The sequence below is a fragment of the Sciurus carolinensis genome, chromosome 4, assembly GCF_902686445.1.
Source record: "Sciurus carolinensis chromosome 4, mSciCar1.2, whole genome shotgun sequence".
NCBI lineage: Eukaryota > Metazoa > Chordata > Mammalia > Rodentia > Sciuridae > Sciurus > Sciurus carolinensis.
The window spans coordinates 116,189,904-116,214,082 of NC_062216.1; the positions used below are offsets into that span (position 1 = coordinate 116,189,904).

Genomic DNA, 24,179 nt, shown 5'->3' on the forward strand with positions numbered 1-24,179 from the left:
GAGGTCAGAGAGTTTCCCCTATTGTTTCTTCTTTAAACTGTTCCTTCACCACTCCCTCAAGGTTTGTTCCATTGAGCAGGTGTAGGAAGAACCATGTATATTTTTATCTCAAAGGAGAGGAGGAAGAGAAGAAAGAGAGAAAGAAGATTAAACATTGTGTTGGTTGCCTTAAAAAACACAAATACTTATTTTCAAAGTATTATGAACTAGCAGGAAATTTAAAGAGGAGGTTAGATTTTTGTTGAGCCTTAAAAGTATTGAGAAATACTGAAAATTATTTGGGGTCAGATCTTAAATCTTACTGAAATGATATCCACTCTCAATTGCTATCTCTATCCACCATATACAGATACTCCTCTACTTAAGATGGGGTAATATCCCAAGAAGCACATCGTAAGTTGAAAATATCTTAAGTAAAAAATGCATTTAATATACCTAGCCTACTGAACATCACAGCAATTTGGGAGGCTGAAGCAGGAAGATCATCAAGTTCAGCAACTTAGTGAGAACTGGCCTCAAAAATGAAAAACATTTTTTTAAAAAAAATGGCTGGGGATATAGGTCAGTGATAGAACACATCTGGGTTCAATCCCCAGGTCATTAAGAAAAAAAAAAAAATTCAAACAATAAAAAATTGTTAAGTTGAACTAAAGCAAGTTGGGGAAAGACCATCTGTATATGAGTGATTCATACCTTCTTACTGTTTAATCAAATTGAAGTATAATTTTCCAAATGGAAGAAGCATTTTTTGGAAAAACTGATGAAAAATTCTGCCAAACATCCTATCAATGAGATATGATGACTAGAAAGAAGGACACTTTCCCTCCACATATATTTCTAATATTTGCACTTTTTTGGTTCTATGAGAAAGGAGAATGGAGAATTAAATTTTGAACTTGGACTAGGAACTGCTGCTTAAATATATCTGGAAAGAACCCAAATCTACTCAGCAAGCTACCACTACTCCTTTTCAGAATATTCCAAACTCCTCACCACAGCTTAGGATTCCACAGGTTCTTAAAAGTTCCATGTTGGCAAGGTCCTATGCATGGCCCCACAGACTTCCTTTGGAAAAGATTTGTACATTCATACCTAAATCAACAAATCCTAATTATGTGCCCTCTGAGAACTGGTAACTAACTTCTAAATCCATATTATGAACTTCATTCTTTCCACATCCCAATGACTAAATGACCAAAATACAGCACTAAAGGGGAGGAACAAATAACAAATATTTTTTCATTTACTTCAAATGATGGAAGGATATCAATATAGAATCAAATAGGTCTTCCAGAAGAGTAAGAATTGAGCCCATATACAGATGCTCCTCAGCAAAAATGGAACTTGTTTGCTATAACACACTAGGGCTTTCCTATGCCCAGAACTAACTCTTTAGTCCAGTTTTTCTTTTTAGGTATTGCAACACATTTTAGTGACAACTTCTTCAAAGAAAAAAAAACCAGAGAAGAAAAATAAAAAGGCAAGTTTAATATCTCTCTCACTCTGAAGGAGTTCATCTCCTACTGATACCAAGTAAAGATATAATACAAAAAGCCCATGAAAATAATAGATGCAGCTACTCAAGGATATTTCAGTTACCATTCTCAACAAGTTGGTCAGTAAACAGATAACCCTTTTATATTCTAACATTGCTACACAGACTATAATCATTAGGGAATAAAACTGACAAAAATAAAAAATCAGATAAAAGTAGCTTTCAGAGTTTATGGGCCTTAAGATAACTTAAGACAGTTATCTATATGAAAAGTCACAAGTGCAGGTGAAACCTAGTAATACTCGGAAACCTAGTAATACTCTACAAGAATAAAAAGGAAGCTGTACTAAGATCAATAGGGATACAAGATCTCTATACCTTCTACTACTAATCAAGAGACAGCTTGGCCTGGTGGCACATGCCTAAGATCTGAGCTACTGAGGAAGCTGAAGCAAGAGAATCACAAGTTCAAGGTCAGCTTGGGCAATTCAGTGACACCCTGTCTCAAAATAAAATATAAAAAGAGTTGGAGATGTAGCTGAGGTAGAGTGCCTTTGGGTTCAATTACAAGTAACACACACACACACACACACACACACACCCACACCCCACAGTAACACAAGTCAGCATATTTCTGAGAAGAGAGGAGAACATCAACCACAATCTAGTATTCAAGTCCAGACTTGTTTTTTTGTTTTGCTTTGTTTTCTGTGCCAGGGATTGAAGCCAGGGCCCATTTATCCACTGAGCCACATCTCCAGTCCCTTTAAAAATATTTTATTTAGAGAAAGGGTCTCTTGCTTAGGACCTTGCTAATAATGAGGCTGGCTTTGAAGTCATGATCTTTCTGCTCAGCCTCACAAGCCACTGGGATTACAGGCATGTACCACCATAGCCAGCTTCAGACTTTTTATTAAAATAACCCTCTTAGCCAGGAACAGTGGTGTACCCTGTAATCTTAGCAACTCATGAGGCTGAGGCAGGAGGATCTTGAGTTCAAAGTCACCCTTAGCAAAAGCGAGGCGCTAAGCAACTCAATGAGACCCTGTCTCTAAATAAAATACAAATTAGGGCTGGGGATGTGGCTCAGTGATCAAGTGCCCCTGAGTTCAATACTCGGTACCCAAAACCAACCAAACAAACACCTAGATGAATTTCCTATAACTTCCTAAACTATTAAGTTTCACCTTCCCAAATGTGCCAATGTTTAAAAAAAAAAAAAAAAAGTAATCTACTCAAAGTAGCTATATCAGTTAACACTACAGCTCTAAGCCTAGGTTTAGTTTTTACCAAAACTAATGTCCTTTGACCATCAAATATTAACTCAGCTGGCTTACATCATCATTTCCTCTATACAATTCTCACTCCTTTAAAGATTAGTTTCCTATGTGCCAGGCAAAGTCTCATCCCTCACTTATAGGACTGACCCAAACACTACTTCTCTTGACAGGCATGGAAAACTAACAGGGGGAAAAAAAACAGTTCAGCACTAGACTGAAAACAAAACTGGTAATCAATCAGAACCAAATAGGCAGATCTTATTTATCTGGGTTTTGCTTTGTTTGAGGAGGTGGGAGATTTCTTAGCCCATAGTCACCATGAGGCTTATATAAAAAAAGGCTTGCCATTCTATCCTCCAATAGTCCAAAGAGTTGGAGGGGACAATTTACAGCCTCTTGTGTAAAAAATGTCTATAAATGCCAGTGCCATTCTTTGCCCTGTCACTTTCCATTATCCTAAACCAATAGGATCCTATTCACTGAAAGCTGGGCTAAAAACATGAACAGACAGACTTTTATTGGTCAGGGAGAAAGGGAGAAGATGATTTTGGGGCGTGGGTTAGTGTGGGAAGCCAGATTTCTTTAAGACTCTGTGTAGCGCCTAATGTGTATAGTATACTCATGGGGCTGAAAACTAAAATACACGTGCAGTCATGCAAAAGTCAGCCTAGGAAGAATAGCAGAGATTTAGTTTCCTTGAATTTATAATACATAAAGCTGTAAACCCAAATTATGAAGAGTGTGACTTTTAAAAAAATCAGTTATAAATATTACTTGAACCCTGGCTCATTTGCTCCCATATAACTTCCTTCCTTTATTCATATATGTTGCTCTGCAGCCAAATCTACTGAAGAGAAAGCAAACAAGCAGGACCTTAAACTGGACCAAAGAAACAAAAACTCTGTGCAATGGAGAAGACAGGAGACAGGTTTCTCATTGTCCCATTTGGAATACTAGGACAGAGAAGTGGCATCTCCACACTACGTCTACTATATGTATATAACTACAGGAAATCTACAGAGAACTTAAAACTTAAAAGTCAAGTGGCCAAATTACACAGGTTATCCTGGAATCCAGAACCTCAAGACAAAGTGAACAGAAGTATGCTAATATGGCTGTTTGATAAAAATAAACTTAACCATGTCATAAATTTTGGCCAACCAAACAAATTCAAGGTAGTAACTCATTTCCAGCAATAGACAAATTAAGCTCAAGACTTAGATCCAGGCAATTCTCACTAGAGAATTCAGTCAGTTACAATTTTAGGATTTAGGTATATAACACTAAGTTCTAGGAAAAAAGTTACTTGGATCATAGTACTCTCTACTGTCATGTATAACCAATTATAAAAAATAAAAAATAAATAATAAAAATACAAATAAAAAAAGTTACTTGAAAAAAAGAGAATCTTTCTTTTTCCTCTTTTACTTCCTTTCTTCCAACTTCCTTCCTTCCAGATTCACTCTGAAACTGTTAATATTATCTACAAGTATAAAAAAGAATTCTGGGCTACAGGGCTGGGGGTACAGCTCAGTGACAGAGCATTTACTTAGCACATGTGAGGCCATATGTTCCATCTAGCACTGTAAGAAAATAGACTGATTTTTTAAAAACTAACTAAATAAACCCAGTTTATCAACAGAACTAAGAGAAAAGAGCTGGGGCAGGAGGATGACAAGTTTGAGGCTAGCCTCTACAACTGAATAAGATCCTTTCTCAAAATAAAAAATTAAAAGGGCTGGGGATACAGCTCGGTGGTAAACCACACCTGGGTTCAATCCCTAGTATCAAAAAAACCAAAACCAAACAAAACAAAAAACGTAAGAGAAAAAGAAAACTAACATTTATTGAGGGCCAGAGGGTCACTAGGTCAGAATTAATGATTAAATATACAATTATTTATTTTCCTCAATCAGGATGCTGGGCACTACTCTAAACTACAAATGAAAATAAGAAAGTTTAGTCATTTTCTCAAGGTCACAAAGGTAATACATACATATATGTGTTTTACTCAGCCTCCTGTGGACTAAAAATGAATAGGTCAAATAGGAAGAAAGATTCTAGAGAAGAGAAGAGGAAAGAGAACTGGCGAATATCCTTATAATAAAATACAGAAAAAAAAAACTTAGGTAGACAGCGTGATAGGATTTTTCTCAAGAATGTGGTCATATGACCTAAATAGTAGGACATATTATGTTCAGTTTTATAAATTCTGAAGACACATCCACATACAATTCTCCTAGAAGTTGGGGTGAAGTTACTTCTGAGGTTCTCAAATACCTAACCTTCATATTCAAAAGGAGCTAAGCCAAATATGGTTGCACACGCCTTATAATCCCAATGGCTCAGGAGGTTGAGGCAGGAGGATACCAAGTTCAAGGCCAGCCCCAGCAACTTACCAAGGTCCTACGTAACTCAGCAAGACCCTGTCTCAAAATAAAATACAGAAAGGGCTAGGAATGTGGCTCTGTGGTTAAGCACCCCTGGGTTTAATCTCCAGTACCGATCCATCAATCAATCAATAAGGTTGAGGATAAGCTTGTGGTAGGGTGTCCTGGGTTCATTCTCCAGTCCCCTGACAACACCAAAAGGGAACTAGATGAGAATCAGAACCACAGATCCAAGAGATGCCTCTCCTTAGTCATCTATCATAACACAAATAACTTTTGGTTTATACTAATTCTTCCCAATTAAGCTTCAGGTAGTTTAAGAATCAAATAAGCTGCCTATCTTCCAACTCCTTTTTTTTTTTTTTTTTTTTTTTTTTTGTTATTTCACATAAACTGGCAAGTATTCCTACCAGAACACCTACGATCTTGTCAACATCATGCTAGGCAATAGACCTGATGTTATATTTCTGGTAAACCACTACAAATATAACCAAGAACTGGGGATACAGTTCAGTGGCAAAGTGCTTGCCTAGTATACACGAGACCCTGGATTCAATCTGCAGCACTGAAAAAAGTAACCTAAAGGAAAGAAAGATGGAATACAGCTCTGTACAAGGTTTGATGTTCCATAGTGACACAAGTGATTTCTTTCAGTGCTTAGTTTTCTATTTTTTCCCCCTCTACGTGAAAAACATATCCAATATCAGGTGAGTTTCTTTGAACAGCTTTCTAGAATTAATGCTTCTATATTAAAGTCAGAAATAATATTTTTGTTTGTTTTTTTTTTAAATGATCATTTTTCTGGTTTGAAACCTCCAAATTCTGTTTCTGGTAACTTCAACCTTAAAGATAGGACTGTTTTCTCCTAATTGTTTAATTTCCATATGCCTATATCAGAAGTTAAAAGAGAATTTAACAAGTTTTAACATTACTGTATTCAACATCTTTGCCAAGAAAAATATAAATCATATTTTAAAAGCATGGGTGAAAGCTCTGAAAACAATCTGCAGAACAAAAAAATTAGCTCGTGAAACAGTTCCTACAATGTACCACTAGTCAGTGAGAGGCGATATTCAAAGGACTGGATGAAATATAACCAGCTACATTATTAATAGTGTCATTTCCAATTTATGTAAGCTTCCCAAGATGTTCTAATATTGCAAAAACAGCACTCTTATCCAATCTACATTACCTTTCTAGAGATTGAAGAGACATTCAAACCAAATCTTTGTGCTCTTTCCTTTAGCTTATCCAGGTTAACCTACAAAAACACAGGGATATTTAAAAAAATCAAAATAGAAAATAGAGAAGGCAGAAACTATGGTTCAAAATTAAAAATTCAAATAAGCCTATAACATCAAAGATACCCCAGGCCAAATATGGAAACTAAGCATCACCCATCCATCCTACTGATTATTAAAAGGCCTCTCTGAAATGCAGTGAATGATTCAGTCCTGCCTCCTTCATTCATCAAAGATGGCAAGAGTCTAGGGAAAGTTTATGACCAAAGTAGACCAAACACTGCTTGGAAAAGCAAACATATGTATAAATCATTACCTCCAAAAAAGCCCATCATTCACAATCCAAAATTATTCATTCCTTCATAGTCTCTGCAAATGGTTCTCTATCTTCAAGCAAAACAAAATGACCACTGCAGATGTTACCATCTTCAAAAGACAAGTGTACCACCACTACCCAAATGAACTCTCTCCCCTCACTCTTCTTGGAAGCCTTGGCAAATGAGAGTTGTAATTGTAAAGCTGTTTAGGACATTTTTATTAACAACAACAACAATAAAAAAATATTTCAGCTTCACTTACAATACTGAACTATAACCCCAAGGGTAAGATTTCTTAAAGTTGAACATATTTTACCATACTATGTTTCCATTTTATAAACATGCTGACTAGTTACAATGGCCTAGGCCATTCTTATTCTACCATTCTTTACTCTCTGATTTTATATTTAATAAGTAATATTTTTAAAAATATCTACAAACAGACCTCATAACTTGCTTCCATGGATCCTCTTGTGGTAATTAAGAATCAAACATTACCTAAAGTCACTGGAAAAGGCCTTAAACATCAATACCATAAAACAAAGGGAATGTCTCCAGCTAACAAAATTTATTCATCTTTTCAAAAAGAGGAATACTAACAAGGATGTCTACAGTAACATGACGTGACAACTTTCCTGAACTTGCCATACCTCAAATATATAGTTACGTGTGTGCGCATGTGATACATATATGCACACACAGTTTTGTTTTTTTTTTTTGACACAGAGTCTTATTAAGCTGCTCAGGCTGACCTTGCAATCTTCCAGCCTCAGTATCCTGAGTAGTCAGGATTCCAGGCATATGCCACCATGTCCAGAAAATAATTTTCTTTTATTATTCAGAACACACAACGCTGTACTGAAAAGTTACCAAACTCATGAATTTCCTCTGATCTGGGGAGAGAAGGGGTCTCTAACTTTAGAACTAACTGTATGGAGTTAAAATCTCGCTCTTCAAGGGATAAAAAAAGATTTCATACCATAGGCTTGGTGTCAGATGACAGACCTAATGAAGCAAATAAAGAAGTTTTATTTAATATTTTTCGAAGTCAGAAAGGAAGTTAACAGTCTTCAAGTAAAACATAAAAGCAGCACAGAGAAAAAATACCCTTTATCCTATGATGAGAGAAGGTAAAATATGCATCCAGAAACCATGTCTGTATTCCCTGCTGGTGGTATTACTATTTTTGAAAACAGTTTGGCAATTTTGCAAAAGTTTAAACAAAGTGTTACCATATCATCTAGCAATTTCACTCCTTGATATATGCCCAAGAGAAATGAAAACACATGTCCACACAAATGTCCACAGAAGCACTATTTATACTAAATAAAGAGTGAAAACAACCCAAACATCTATCAATTGACAATTGGATAAATAAAATGTCATATATCCATACCATGGAATATTATAAGCAATAAAAATGAATGGAATAGATACATGCTTTAATATCAACTTCAAAAACATAAGTGAAGGAAACCAGTCATAAAAGATCACATATTGTTATGACTTCAATGATACAAAATCAAGTATATGTAGAGAGAAATAAATCAGTGGTTGCTTAGGACTAGGGCAGAAGGAAGAATGGGAGGATAGATGCTAATAGGTGTTGGTGTGTAATGTTCTAAAATTAGATTGGTGATAATTGCATAATCCTTTGAATAAACTAAAAAAAGCAAAGAATTATATACTTTAAATGGATGAGTTATATGGTATGTGGATTACATCTCAGTAAAACTGTTTAAAAGAGATTGAACAAATTAGGAGAACTACTACTATGAGCTGGAATTATGGTTGCTTAAGGCTAACATTCTGTTCTGAAATTATTACCAAGAAGCAAGCAATAAATTGGTCTGTAGGCCAAACTCTAACCTAGTTAATAATTATTTACTTTAATCTTTATGAAATCTTATTTTAAGTAATCTCAAGGGATTCCCTAATGTTCCATTGTGAACATTCAGGGATGGATTCTAGCTTTTTTGGGTTTTTTTTTTTTGCAGTACTTGGAATTGAACCCAGGGCCTCCCATGTGCTAGGCAAGCACTCTACATCTTGGCTACACCATATCCTTTTCTAAAAATTTAATTTTCAGATTGGATCTTGCTAAGCCCAGGATAATCTTGAACCTGTACTCCTCCTGCCTCAGCCTCTTGAGCATAGGCATACACCATCATGCCCAGTTGAATTCAACTTCAACATAATTTACCGACAAGGAACAGTTAGGTATTTTTATGTTCTCATTTAAAACAAACAAACAAACAAAAACAACAACAACAACAAAAAACCCCCAAAACCCTCTTCTTAAATGTTCCCAAATTCTATTCTTTTTTGTTGTTGTTGTTGCTGGGGATCGAACCCACGGCCTTGTGCTTGCAAGGCAAGCACTCTACCAACTGAGCTATCTCCCCAGCCCCCCAAATTCTATTCTTTAAAGAATTATTCTATAGTTCTAGGTGTCAGAATTATATAAAAACACTGCAAATGTTATGTATATACATAAATCCTTTTTATATGTTCTACTTTGGCTTTTATTGTTCTTCAAATAGCACCATCTTTAGTCATTTCTGCTGTATCTTTACCAACTCTACTATACCTCTCTTGATAGAACTTAAAAGAGTCAAAAATAAGTTGTTTCTAAAACACTTAAGTGATAGCGGCCAAAATTTGGTCTTTTTAAAAGCACAGCAAATTAAGTGAAATAGGCCAAGCCCAAAAAACCAAAGGCTGAATGTTTTCTCTGATAAGTCCATGACAATATATAATGGGGGTGGGGGTGGCGGGGGAAGAGAAGAATGAAGGAACTTTGGATGGTGTAGAGGAAAATGGGGTAGAAGGGGGTGGAGGACAGAAAGATAGTAGAATGAAACAAAGTATTACCCTATATATATATGAATGATTACAAGAATGGTGTGAATCTACATTGTGTAAACCATAGAAATGAAAAGTTGTACCCCATTTGTGTACAATGAATCAAAATGCAGTCTGTAAAAATAAAACAGATTTTAATAAAAAAAAAGATAAAATTAAAAAAAAACAAGTAAAAGCACAGCAAATTACTACAAGATCACCAGGGGATGTTTTATCAACACACTTAAAATTACTAAAAGCTAATTAGGAATAGGGTCAGGAGACTGACTACATTTTCAATTGTGGAAAAAAGGGCTATATTCTTTTTTTAAAAATAGCTGTACAAATTTTAAAAAGACAAGACAAGCCAGGCACAGTGGCACAAGCCTATAATCCCAGCAACTTGGAAGGCTGAAGCAGGAAGATTTTAAGTTTGAGGCCAGCCTGGGTGATTTAGTGAGATCTTGTCTCAAAATAAGAAATAAAAAGGGTTGGGGATGTAACTCAGTGATAAAGTACCCCTGGTTTCAATCCCGGGTACTGAGGGGAGGGAGATTCATATATATATTTAAAAACAGATAAGCAAAAAGAAGTTATTCAAAATTCCACCAACCAGAGATAGTTGAGTACCATCAATTTAGTATTCATCTTTCTAATCCTTTTTTCCTATCCATACACACAAGTTTTTATGACTAAAATAGGAACATACATGTTATAATTTTGAACTTGTCTTTTTTTTTCACTTAATATCTGACATTTTTAAAAAATTTTTGTGTTTGTGTGGGGACAGCACTAGGGATTAACCAAGGGGCTCTCTACCACTGAGCAACATCCCCAGCCCTATGAATTTTGAGACAGGTTCTAACTAAGTTGCGAGGCTAGCCTTAAACTTGTGATCCTCTCTGCCTTAGCCTCCCAAGGTACAGGGATTACAGGCATGCAATATCATGCCCAGTTTAAATATCATCTTTAATATAGTATATTCTACTATACTAGGGCACACATTCATTTATACAATTCTTTTTTTTTTTTTTTTTTTTTTTTTTTTTGCGGTACTGGGGATTGAACCCGGGCCTTGTGCTTATGAGGCAAGCACTCTACCAACTGAGCTATATCCCCAGTCCTACAATTCTCTATTGTATATTTAGTTGTTTCCAGTTACTTATCACTATTAATAATGCTGTGATAATCCTCATGGCTAAGTCTTTAAGCACATCCAAGATTATTTAAGTTTCTAGAAGTAAAATTCTTAAGGCAAAAGATAATTATTTCCCTTTTTTTAAAAAAATATTTTTTATCAATGGACCTTTATTTAATTTATTTATACACAAGGTAAGTGCTCTTCCACTGAGCCACAACCCCAGCCCAGTTATTTCCCTTTTACCACTTACATTAACCCACAACACTGATAGGTACATAATAATTTTATGCTATAAGGCACTAGAATAAGTAATCAAAGCAGTAGAAATTTTTTTTTATGGTACCAGGGGTACTTAACCAGTAAGCCACATCCCCAGCCCTTTTCTAAAATATTTTATTTAGAGACAGGGTCTCAATAAGTTGCTTAGGGTCTTGCTAAGTCACTGAGGCTGACTTTGAACTTTCAATCCTCCTGCTTCAGCCTCCCAACTCACTGAAGATGTCCAAGGAAAGAAAGACAAATGTTGGGACCTCCTCCTATTCTCTTATAATTTCAGAACTTCTCTTACTCAGGAAGGCTTAATTATGATTTTACCTAAAGCAAAGAGGCAAATGATGTAACCTCATCAGGGTTTCTATAGCTAACAAGTTTACCTTAATTTAGAGAAATAAAATGTTATGTCAGAAAAGAAACAAAATAAATAAAACTTTCTTAGAATAATCTCTATATCCTTACCTTTTGTTGGAACTGAAGCAATCCCAAACCTATAAGAAGAAAAACAAAAACAAACTAAATTTTAGGAAGCTGTTCACACTCGTGGTTGGCTGTCTGTGCATCAATGGTACACATGACTGACACTTCTTGCTTGTGATCTCAAACTTTGCAATCATTAGCTAATTCTAACAACCCCTTGAAAGAGGTTTCCCCTCCTTCTCACCAAAAGTCCAGAGAATAAGCTACAAGGAAGCTTTATCGGAACTAGAAGTAGCACATTCCTAACTTTTACCTATTTATAAAAACTCTATTCAAAAATAAAGCATGATCTATAGCCACTACATCCAAATAAGCAGAGATATTCTAAATAGAGCCAAATATATACTCCATTTCCTTTCAGCAGGGTCACTATTCTACTTAAAATCAACAACTATATCTAAAACCAAGGGTTACATCCCCACATGTTCACCCTGTCACTCATTTCAGGTTCAAAAGGGTGAAGACACTCACCTAGCTGCCCGAGCAGCTTTCTTACTCTCCAAGCTCACGGGTACATTGAATCGTTCAGCCCTCTTCTGCATTCTCTAAGTGACAATAGATGAAAGAGAAGAGAAAAATTGAATTTCTGGTTAAAAAAATGTTAGAGGCAGTGGCTCACACCTATAATCCCAACTTCTAGGGAGGCTAAGGCAGGAAGATTTCAAGTTTGTAGCCTGCTTAATCAACTTAACATGATCCTGTCTCAAAGTAAAAAATAAAAAGGGCTGTAGCTCAGCAGTAGAGCCTTTGCTTAGCATGCAGAAGACCCTGGGTTCAATCCCTAGCATTGCAAAAAAATAAAATAAAATAAATAAAATAAAAACAAAGACAAAAAAAAAAAAAAAAAAAAAAATCAGGAGTAATTTCTTAAGGTCTAAACCGAAAACACTGACAATTCTAAAGGATTTCAGGTTGTGCCCATCCTAGGACTTAATGTGAACAGCTCTTTCCAGAAAGCAAACACAAAAAGACTATTATTATATTCATGCCTTTGAAAACAAAAGGGAGGAATAAAATAAAATAAAACCCACATTTTGCATGACACCAAGAACACAAAAGCTGTGTTTGTTTGACCTTTGAAAAAGGATCAAAGGAATAGCTTGGTTCCAATACTAGTGGTAATATTTCAGTTAGAAATGAGGTAGCATTGTCTCAGCATTCTAAAGGAGTCTAATAAATTCTCTACTTTAAAGGTAAAAAACTGAACACAAAATGTCACCTGGAACCTGGTATCAGAAATCTCGGAAACAATCCAAAGAAATTTCAATCTCACCTACTGGCAATTTAAGAGGGATATTTACCATTGTTACTTTTTCAAAGTATAACCCTCCCAAACTAATCCGAGGTTTGTAAACATCTTAGAGATTTACCATTAAGGTCACAGAATTATATGCAATGACTGTAGCTTCAAAGGTGACTAACCACTACGACAGTCTGAATATTTTTCTAAGAGTAGCTGGTAGAAAAATCAGCATCAAAACCTGTCAATACTGATTTTTCTGCCTATGTATAAATTTTAAAAAATGATGCTGTAGACAGAATAAAGGGTAAGAAACAGAAATGAAGATGGTTCTACCAAGGAGCAAAATACTTACCTCAGTTTGTGGCATTTCAGATGTAATTTTTACCACCTTCTTCTCTGCTGCCCTGAAAAAGGAAGATTTTTAAATATCAGAAAACTGATATTCTGAACTAAAACCTTAGAAATACATAAGAATTCACCTGAGTCATGTCCTCTGCCCATATCTCTCTGCTACCCTTTAATCCAAAGAAATATGAAGTCCACTAAAACTCTGGTTTTCGCCTACTACAAAGAAAGTTCAAATAACACTAAGCTACAAGAAAGTAATCAAGAAAGAAGTCTGGTCTGAAAGGAAACAAAGAACACCAGAAACCATTTCATTTGTTTTTAGGAACTTTAAATTTACTTTTAGACTAATGACTATCCCTCTAACCTTCATTTTAGACTAATGACTATCCCTCTAACCTTCATTTAAATACCAGTTCTCAATTTTCATCACAACAGTAATTAAATGAGTGCTCTACCAACCCCGATTTCCTTCTTTTACAAATTTTTATTTCTCCCATGGGAAATTTAGCTCTTGTTAAAACAAGTCAAATTGGAACAAATAAAAATGCCAAAGGGAGCAGGAAGAAAAAAGGCTAAGGGAGGTTTGAATTAGGAAAACATGTAAGTTACTGGTCAAAAGGTTTAAGAGAAAACAAAAGAGGGGGACCATAGGGGCGGGAGACAAAGTTCGGAAGTACCCAGGATAAATGGAAGGACATTAACCCTCCACCAAACAACTCCCATAAAACTGTGGGTCATAACCAGTCTCATTAAGGTCCCTCATTTAGAGACATGGGCAAGCTTTTGTTCCAATATCCCGGACACTTTTCCCATTTGATGCCCTGAAAGGTAGTAATGGTTTAATGACATTTTCAGAGGAAGTAATTCTGGAACAGGAACTTACTCTCTCCTCCATCCTTTTGTTGGAGGCCCCTGGACTGACAGACAAGCAATGGGTGCCCCCTGCTGACCACAACTAAGTCCTACAATATTTAACTGGCTTGGTTTAAAAAATAAATAAAACCAGAAACAAAAGTATATTTATGGAGACCTTCAGACCAAAGATGAAGCAAGGGAATTTCCTTTTGAATACCCAAAGGACATATTAAGTCTGAATATTCTGATTTTTTAGGAAGTTTCTACACAATTCCCATCTCCTTGACATCCTTACCCAGCACACTCTATTGTTCAGGCAAAAAGGCCACAGAAGTTTAATGCTTTATTTGAAGTCCAATGTCATTAAGGAAACAGTCTTCTCCATCAACCCCAGGCTAATGACTTCCTCCACCATCCTCATCTTAAAACACAAACACTGCAGTAGACCTCAAGGCAGAAAGGGAATCCAAGAGAAGAAGCTTCTTTCTGCTCTACTCCAATTCCCTTAGGCACAAAATTAAATTTAAGTAAAAAATATATATCACATTCTGGGACTCACGGGAAATTTTCATTCATCGCTGACAAATTTTTCTCCTACCCACAGTCACATACAAAAGCACTCCAAAAACTACAGGGACCCTAACTCCTTTTTCTGTACATATTTAATCTAACCACAGCTACCCTCTAGAAAACAAAAAATTACCACCACCCCTTTAAAATTCCTTGTTTCAAAATTCTTCAACAGAATTAAAGCCCTTGAATAGGAAAATTATACATTTTTACATATGCTAATGATAATGAATTTCTACAAATTTTCCAACCTCATTATTTTTAACCCAAATAAGTCAATTATCATTATACTCATGTGGTCTTCCTTCTTGTCCCAGGAGTACCCAAACATCTCTATTTTAAAGCTGTCCCATTAATTCATTTTCTCAAGGCACTAATTTGAATTATAAGCCTATGATGGGGGGGTTGCAGCTCACTGGTAGAGCTTGACACTTAAGTGTATTTGAGGCTCAATTGTTTCAGCAACAAAAAAATATTTTAACAAAAAAAACCAACAAGAACAAGAACCTATTATGAGAAGACAGCTAATGGCTTTCAAAGTAATATTTCATAAAAATCTATCACAATGTTTTAAATGTACATTCTCTGTGATACATCAAATCTCTTACTAGAAATTTATTCTATGGACATATTTACAAAAGTATGAAAATAGCTGGATAAGGACAGATAACACTGCATTTTTTCTGCTTTATGAATATTCTAAATGTCTAGCGACAGGTCACAGGTGAAATAAATTACGATTCCTACAGAGTGGAATACTATTAACTACAAATAAAAATAAGGTTCTACATTAATAACCACTGTACTTGGGTGATGGATATGAGTGTCTATCATACTATTTTCATAAATTCTGTAATTTATGAAATACTTTGTAATTTCCCTAACAAGCTAAAAAAAAGAATTTGCCACTTAATAGGACAATTAACCCTACTCTGCAGGTTGATGTGAGGGCTGAATGAGAACACATGTAAAATGTCTAGTATATAACTAACATTAACATAAATTATTATAATATAAAAAGATATACAAATGTGAAAGAAAAATGAAAAAAGTGTGCACAGCATGTGTAGATAGATATCTGTTCATGCATACACATACATAGGTACAAACACACAAATGAAAAATCTTTGGAAAGTGTGGTGGGGTAGATATAATAAGTACTCAAATTTCCATTTATATATCCCTCTATGTACTGTTTAAATTTTTACTTGTACATACATTGCCTTTTATAATTAAATGCATTTAATACAGCTATAAGGAACAAAAATGTTAAGAGGGACTCAACTGTTCTTAATGTGCTGTAGTACAAAATGGCCAGACATTTGTGGAAAGAAACCCAAATAAAAGATGATCAACCTTGTGGGATAGTTTAAACAAATCGAGATCCACTTTCCACTCTAGTACTTTGTCCTCCCCTCCTCCACTGTAAATCAAAAAGCAAGAGAGAAATCAGCATTACTTGAGAGACATAATCTCTACCCAACACCCTCCACCCTTATAAAACTCCTTTTATACAGTTTTAAAAGTGTAAAACTCTGGGAAGTGTAAGAGTTTACAGAATTTTACAATATATAAAGAATAATACAGATCCTAACAGTATAAGGCTATTATGGTGATCCTACAAAAAGAACAAAGGCTAGGAGAACTAAACTGTGTCTGTGCTTGAAGTCATCTGGTTCTAATTACATATTATATAACTTGAAAACAAACTGCTTTCCTTCACTGAGACCATGTTCTTGAAGTGGTCCCTTCTGAAAATGGCTGATCTAGTCAGAAATGAAAAGGTTAATGGCAATCTGTAAGAGGTAAACAAAGTGAAATTTTACACCCAATAAAAATAGAACTGTCTGCTCTGTATTCAGATTATAAAAAAAAGAGAGATAATTACACATCAACAGTTTTTTCAGGGGGTTCTTCCTCTTTGACAGGCAGTTCTATGGGCTTTGGTTCTTCTTCCTAAAACCAAATGAAACAACACAGTTAACATAAATCAAGAGTAGATACCCATCAAAAGAGGGATATCACAACTCCAAAATGAGCCAGTTTTCAGAATCTTCATTCCCTTTCTAGGGTCCCCTAATAAATTAGCATCTAAGCACTCTAGTGATTGATATTAAGCAATATGGCCCAGGCAATGGCACAGCACCAGGCCAATGACTAACCTTAACTCTTTCCAACTCACCTCTGTTTCATCTCCCAGTACATCTTCTTCATTCGCCTCCTCTTCAGCTAAAGAATATTAAAATAATCAGGTCAAGCCCTGCTATAAAACCACTGTGCTGAGGCTAAAATCACAATCACCTTGCATTCCCAAAATGAATCTCCACAATAAAAGTAAAACTGATGTTCAGAAAATTTGCTACACCTGGAGAAAATAAAACTAGATCTCTACTTAACATTAGTACAAAGTTGAACTCCATCAGGACTGAAAAACTAAATGTGATGAGGTCACACTACTGAATTAATTTAAAAAGTAATAAGGGAGAATCTCTTTGAAATTTAGTGGTCGGGAAGGATTTGTTTAAAAAATAAAGTTTGCCTAGCATAAGAAAGACCCTGGGTTCAATGCCCAACACTACAAAAAGAAACAAATGCAGAAGCAAAAGCAAGAAGTAAAAAAATGAAGATTTTTTCCAAAACTAAGGACATATTTAAGGAAGGAAAACTTTTAGACAAATGACAAACAAGATATTTGTGCCTAAAGGCAAAAAGGAAACAGTTGCTAGAATATAAAAGAAATGCCTGCAATCAACAACTGAATGATGGGAACATCAACAGAAAAATGGGCAAAGAAGGAACCCAAAGAATTATGAACAAAGTAAGATTTAAGATTTTTGCATAGAACGAAGTAAATTAAACCAATCAAAAAATGTAGCAACAATTAGGTCACTTAACAGGATAATGCCAAGTCTAGCTTTGTGGAGATACAAAGAACCCTGATGAACTGGTGATGCAAGTACAGATTAAGAGGGTAATTCTGGAAAACAATTTAGCAGTGCTTAGTTATTTTCAGTTTGTATATATTTTTATGAATATGTAATGATTAACAATCCCATTATGAGTATATTCTCCAGAAAGACTCACAGGAACATGAACAACAAAAGAAGTAGTTCATAATATTATGTACTATAGTATATCTTATATAATTAGCATTAAGTATGTAATATATCCTATGTAGTACTACATGTAGTATTAATAGATACAGGATTACTGTAAATAGTAGTACTATTTATAGTAGCTGGGGCTTGAAGGCAATATAGGTGTCTGCCACAGAATGATCTATAAAATGTGATGGCTACTCATCATAGAATACTACACATGAATTGGAATGAATAAACTAGATCACACACTCATGCAACAAGATACAACTTAAAAAAAACAATACTTAGAAATAAAGGTTATACAAACTTGTTAATAATTACATAAATTAAAATATTCTATCAACACTATGTGGTTAATAGGAATAAAAACAAAAAATACATATCAAACACATCAGAATGGACACCTAAAGAGGTTGGGAGGAAGTAAAATGAGGAATCAAATAAAGGGGTTAAATGAAAATTAAAAGGGGACTTGTACAATCCAGGATGAAATACGTCTTCAATGATGTTGGGGTTTTTGTTTGTTTATTTGGTTTGGTTTTTTTTTGGTTTGTGTTTTTTTTGCTTGTTTGTTTTTGGTACTAGGGGTTGAACCCAGGGGCACTTAACCACTGAGCCACATCCCTAGCCTTTTTTAAAATTTTGAGACAGCGTCTTGCTACGTTACTTAGAGTCTCACCAAGTTGCTGAGGCTGGCTTTAAGCTTGTGATCCTCCTGCCTGAAACTCCCAAGCTGCAAGGATTACAGGCGTGGGCCACCAAGCCTGGTTCATTTTTATTTATTTATTTTTTTAATTTTTTAATTTTTTATTTTTTTATTTTTCTTGGGGTGCTGGGGATCAAACCCAGGGCCTTGTGCTTACTAGGCAAGCACTCTACCGACTGAGCTATCTCCCCAGTCCCTCATTTTATTTTTAAAAGAAGTGGAGAATGGGAAACCTAGTAGGGACCAGAAATTACCTAGTTACAGATTTCAAGGGCCCAAAGATTTGTCTCATGTCACGGATCAGGAATAGACACTAGCCCTGTAACCAGTAACTATCCAAAGTTACCTAGTAAATTTCTGACATAAAATTAAAACATAAGCCTTCCAGCCGGCATGGTGGTGCATGCCTGTAATCCCAGTGGCTCAGGAGGCTGAGGCAGGAGGACTTGTTCAAATCCAGCCTCAAAAACTTAGTAAGGCCCTAAGCAACTCAGTGAGATCCTGTCTCTAAGTAAAATATTTTTTAAAGGGCTGGGGATGTGACTCAGTTGTTAAGAACCCCTCGGTCCAATCCCTGGTACCAAAAAAGAAAAAAAACACAAGTCTTCCAATTCTCAGTCTAACGATACTTGTATCCCATGCCAACTTCTATTTTATTTTCAGTGAATTTTTTTATTTGTTCTTTTTAGATATGCATGGCAGTAGAGTGTGCTTTGACATATTATATATAACCATGCTAACTTTTAAATAACATGTCCAGATATAAGAGGCCAGCCTGGGCAACATGGCAAGGTGCTACCTCTTTAAAAAAAAAAAAAATAAAGGAAAAAAATAACCTCATATAAAATTATATCTTTAAAAAAGGGAATATTTCTTTGGTATTATAACCACTGTTTTGTATGACCAAGCGTTTGCTTTTCGTTTTTTGCAGTACTGGGGATCAAACCCAGGGCCTTATGCATACTAGGTAAGCACTCTACTTCTGAGCTGTATCACCAGCCCACAAGAGTTTTCTTGATGTTGTTAATTAAGAGCTTATATCACCAATGATCTAAAAAAGGGAAGAAATCTAAGTGGCAGCACCTAAAAATTAATCCCCTCACTCATATCACGTTGCTTGCATAAAGTACTCACCATGCTCTTCAAGATATGCCTGGAGCCTGTTAATGAGATCTTGTTTTATTCCCTTGGTCTCCAAACCACGAGCAAGACATTCTTGCTTTAGTTCAGCAAGCTGAGGGAAGAAAAATTAAACATTTCCTTAGTTAACAGGATGAATCCCAGTGAATGAAAAGAGGTAGTTTTCACAAGGAAAAAAAAGGAAGGAAAAAAAAAAAAAGTTCAGAAGCTGGGGTTGTAGCTCAGTGGCTAAGTGTTTGCCCAGTATTCATGAGGCACTGGGTTCAATCCTCAGCCCCACACAAAAATAAATAAAATAGAAGTATTGTGTTCATCTACAACTAAAAATAATTTAAATAAATAAATAAAGTTCAATTCCACATTACTGCCCTTAATCCTACTGAGACTCTGGGTCCATAAAAATGACTCGTCCCCATCTAACTGAGAATGGGGATCTACCTACACTTGCCTAGCATGCATGCAAGAGTCCCTGGGTTTAATCCCCAGTACCAATGGGGGTAGGGAGGAGATCAGTAATTTGACTAAAAATTAAAAGGTATACCTATCAACCTAACAGGAATGAAGATTTGTTGGATTACTGACATAACATGACAGAACAAAACTTAAAAAAAAAAAAAAAACCCTCTTCAAGGAAGAACAAAGAAATGAAGATTTCATTTAAAAGGAGGACTAGGGCGGCAGCTCAGTGGTAGAGCGCGTGCCTAACACATGTGAGGTACTGGGTTCAATCCTCAGCACCACATAAAAATAGATAAATAAAAGTATCATGTCCATCTACAGCTAAAATTATAATTTTTTTTTTAAAGGAGGGATTGGAGGTATAGCTCAAGAGCAGAGTGCTTGCCTAGCCATGCTTGAGACCTAGGGTTTGATCCCTAGCACCAAAGGGTGGGGGTTGTGGAATAAATGAATGATTGAATGAATGATCCTACATCTAAGATCCAAACCTTCAATTATTCAAAAACTGGATGCGGCAGATCTGACTCCACAGTAACTCAAAGCAGTTAACAATATGAATTGCTACCCCAGAAATTCTAGGTTATAGGTATCTAAAATATAGAATCCATAATAAATGGTATTATGGGGCTTAATGCATTATATATATATATATATATATATATATATATATATATATATATGTGTGTGTGTGTGTGTGTCAGTGCCAGGGAATCAAACCCAGAGCCTTATACATGATAGGCAAGCACTCTACCACTGAGCTATACTCCCAGCCCTATACACTTTTTGTTTTTCATTTCTTTTTATTTGTTCTTATTAGTAGAATGCATTTTGACATTTTATACATATATGGAGTACTTCTCAATCTTCTGGTTGTACATGATGTAGAATTACATTGGTTTATAATCATATATGCATATAGGATAGTAATGTCTGATTCATTCTACTATCTTTCTTATTCCCATTCCCCCTCCCTTCCCTTCATTTCCCTTTGTCTAAACCAAAGTACTTCTGTTCTTCCCTAACCCTCTTATTGTGAGTTAGCATACACATATCAGAGAAAACATTCCAGCCCTATATACTCTTATTTTATGAAGAATATAAAATCAATCCAAGAAGATAAAGGAGGAAAAGGAAGGACTTCAGAAATTATATATGCAGATCATAATACAGATAGATGTTTAGTCTGAAAGATGACCTTCCTGGTTTGGAAGTACAGATCTACGACCAACCAGCAGGAGTGAGAATGCATAGTCCATAGAAAGAGAATTTTGCAACTATGATGTGTGTTTTCATCTCTATAAAGTTTTCAGTCTGGAGAGAATTTGAAAATGGAGAGTAGAATTTTTTTTTTTTTTTTATGTTAAAATGATTGATTAGGGAGGCAGTTAGTGAGTAAGACAGGCAGGCAGGGAAGCTGTACAGAGAACTGTCCTACCCAATAAGGCATCAGCATTCTATACTGAGAAACATGATGGGTAATAAGCCATTAAAATTTTTAAAGACTTCTGCATATAAAAAAATGATTGCAAAGTGACTGCATATTAGTTAAAGAACATTGTTTCTAAAGTCAGACTACTTAGGTTCAAACTGTAACTTTACCCCTTATAGCTATGTAACCTTAGGTGAGTAAATGAAACTCTCTGTGCCTTGGATTGCTTATCTGTGAAATAGGAATAACAATAGTACCAACCCCACAGGGCAATTATGAAGATTTAAACCAGCAAATATTTGCAAAACATTCAGAATAGTGCCTGAGAGCTAGTAACTACTTTGTAAGTGTCAGACATTAGGTGAGGGATTAGATAAACTTACACATCATCACTGGTTTTCGTATTTCTGAATTTCGCTGATCAATTTTTTTTAAATAGGTAGATTGGTGCAGTTTTTTAGAACATTCCGAGTCATGAACCAAACTTTGAAAAAATAAACATTGATTACCAGAAAAATGAGTACATACTTGCATGTAGCAGGGATGTTAGGCTGCTATAAAAGTTTCTGGAAGTGTTTTCTCAATTTTTGTACTCATCTTTTCACTAACCAGTAACAACTACTTCATCAGACCCTTAATAATATTAATCTAGAATCTATAAGTGATATTTATTTTATTCTTTTCTCCCCACTCCACCCTGGCATTGGGGATAGAACCTAGGTGTATTCTAACACTGAGATACATCCCCAGTCCTTTTATTTTGAGACAGGGTTTCACCAAGATGCTAAGGCTGGCCTCAAACTTGCAACCCTCCTGCCTCAGCCTCCCAAGTTGCTAGGATTACAGATATATGCCACTACACCAAGTTCTCAAAGTGACCTTTAAAGTCCTTTTTAAAATACTCTTAACCTTTCTCACATTGGTACTTTATTCCTTTATTTTCTTTCAGATTCCCCAAAGAGGAGTCTTTTGATTTTAGTTACACTTTTACATTTTTTGTCGGTTTATTACAAAGTGTTATGAATACCAAAGAATAGTTAAATGCTGAAAAGCACAGAGGAAAATAAAAGTCATATGTAACCCCAGCACTGACAGATAACTTAGTATTTTGACTATACTATTTGTAGGGGTTGGGTGTAGCTCAGTGGTAGAGCATCTCAACATGTGTGAGGCCCTGGCTTCAATCCCCAGCAACAAAATTAAATACCATTTTAGTATACGTGTGTGATGACCTTGCCACTGTCTCTCATCAAGACCTCAGTCCCCAGTGGCTCATTCAACAGACCTCTCAGCACCTCTATGTCCCCTTCTCTAGTCAAATGGAAATATTACAAAGATTTTACATAATGTTGTATTAGGTCCTTTATTCTATTAAGGGTTTTTCTCATATACTTGAACTTTTTTGGCAGGTTGAACACTGGGGATTAAACTAGGGGTGCTTTACTACTGACCTACCATCCCCAACCCTTTTTATTTTTTATTTTGAGACAGTCTCCCTAAGTTGTATAGGCTGGCCTCAAACTTGCAATTTTCCCACCTCAGCCTATCAAGTTGCTGGTATTACACATATACACCATCAGGCCAGGCTGGATATTATTTTTAAAGGGAAACACATGAGTAAAAACACAAATAACCAAAAATAACTTATTTTTGCACAATATTTTGGTGCAATTATATAAGTAGAAGGACTAAAACCTTTAAAAACTTCAAATAAAACTAACAACCCAGCAGCTTAGTAGGCTGAGGTAAGAGGATATTGAATTCAAAACTAGCCTCAGCAACTTAGGCCTTAGGCAACTTTCCAAGACCCTGTTTCAAAATAAAAAATAAAAAGGGCTGGGGATGTGACTCCATGGTTAAGTGCCCCTGGGTTCAATCTCTAGTACCAGGAAAAAAAAAAATTTACCCCATTTTTACATGAATCTGTCTTAAAATATTATGAAAGAATGTATTTTAAAAGCAGTATAGGGCTGGGGAGATAGCTCAGCTGGTAGAGTGCTTGCCTCGCAAGCACAAGGCCCTGAGTTCGAGCCCCAGTACCGCAAAAAAAAAAAAAAAAAAAAGCAGTGTATATTGAGTAAAATATTATCATATGTGAATGATCTCAGTAAGGCTGTTTAAAAAAACAAAACACCCACTATATACAAGATACAATAATGTCAAAAGCACACAAGCACATATCACTGTATGATATATATACACATATCACTGTATAAAATATACTTGGACAAGAAACATAAGCTAACAATAGTTGAAACTAGGAAAAGGAAGTTAGTTGAGGACAGGCACAGGAGGTAAACACTGCACCATATACCCTTTTGTACCGTTAGAAATATGAACTTAGATATGAAATTACATATTCAAAAATTGTTAAAATCTTATTTTTCATATCAATCAAGCATTCTCGTTTTCCCTATCAAACCAATAAAGAAAGGACACATCAATTGACTATGCTACATTTTACATTAATCATTCATTGCTCTGTGATTTCTTCTTTACTAATTCCCCTCCCCTTACTAGAGTTTAAATTGAGGACTTGGAACATACTGGGCAAGTGTTCTACCACTGAGCTATACCCCTGGTCCTTTTATTTAATCATTTATTTTTACTTTGAAACAGAGCAACTAAGTTGCTTAGGTTGGTGTCCAGCTCACTATTTTCCTGCTTTAGTTTCTGAGTAACTGGGACTACAAGCATGTGCTAATGCTTCTTTGTTATTAAAAGAAATTACTTTGGTACCAGGGATTGAAACCAGAGGTGCTTAACCACTGAGTCAGCCACATTCCCAGTCCTTCTTATATTTTATTTAGAGACAGGGGCTTGCCAAGTTGCTTAGGGCCTCACCAAATTGCTAAGACTGGTTTTGA

General features: G+C 35.5%; 2 protein-coding genes across 3 annotated transcripts in view; one reads left to right on the plus strand and one right to left on the minus strand.

Annotated features, from left to right (window-relative positions):
- Gdf11 (growth differentiation factor 11) overlaps positions 1-3,864 on the plus strand; it is a 34,210-nt gene extending 30,346 nt beyond the window's left edge. The window contains exon 4 of the mRNA XM_047550962.1: positions 3,614-3,864. The gene's annotated coding sequence lies outside the window, so the exon portion shown is untranslated. The remainder of the gene's footprint in view (positions 1-3,613) is intronic.
- Sarnp (SAP domain containing ribonucleoprotein) overlaps positions 1-24,179 on the minus strand; it is a 51,589-nt gene that overhangs the window by 22,199 nt on the left and 5,211 nt on the right. For both annotated transcript variants that reach the window (XR_007108467.1, XM_047550970.1), the window contains exons 2-9: positions 19,419-19,518; positions 16,660-16,706; positions 16,366-16,433; positions 13,057-13,108; positions 11,933-12,006; positions 11,444-11,472; positions 7,703-7,728; positions 6,358-6,426 (exon numbers count right to left, since the gene is read on the minus strand). Coding sequence is in view for 1 of the 2 variants with exons in the window: in XM_047550970.1 (XP_047406926.1) it covers positions 6,358-6,426; positions 7,703-7,728; positions 11,444-11,472; positions 11,933-12,006; positions 13,057-13,108; positions 16,366-16,433; positions 16,660-16,706; positions 19,419-19,518 (465 nt within the window). In the remaining variant the exon portion in view is untranslated. The remainder of the gene's footprint in view (positions 1-6,357; positions 6,427-7,702; positions 7,729-11,443; positions 11,473-11,932; positions 12,007-13,056; positions 13,109-16,365; positions 16,434-16,659; positions 16,707-19,418; positions 19,519-24,179) is intronic.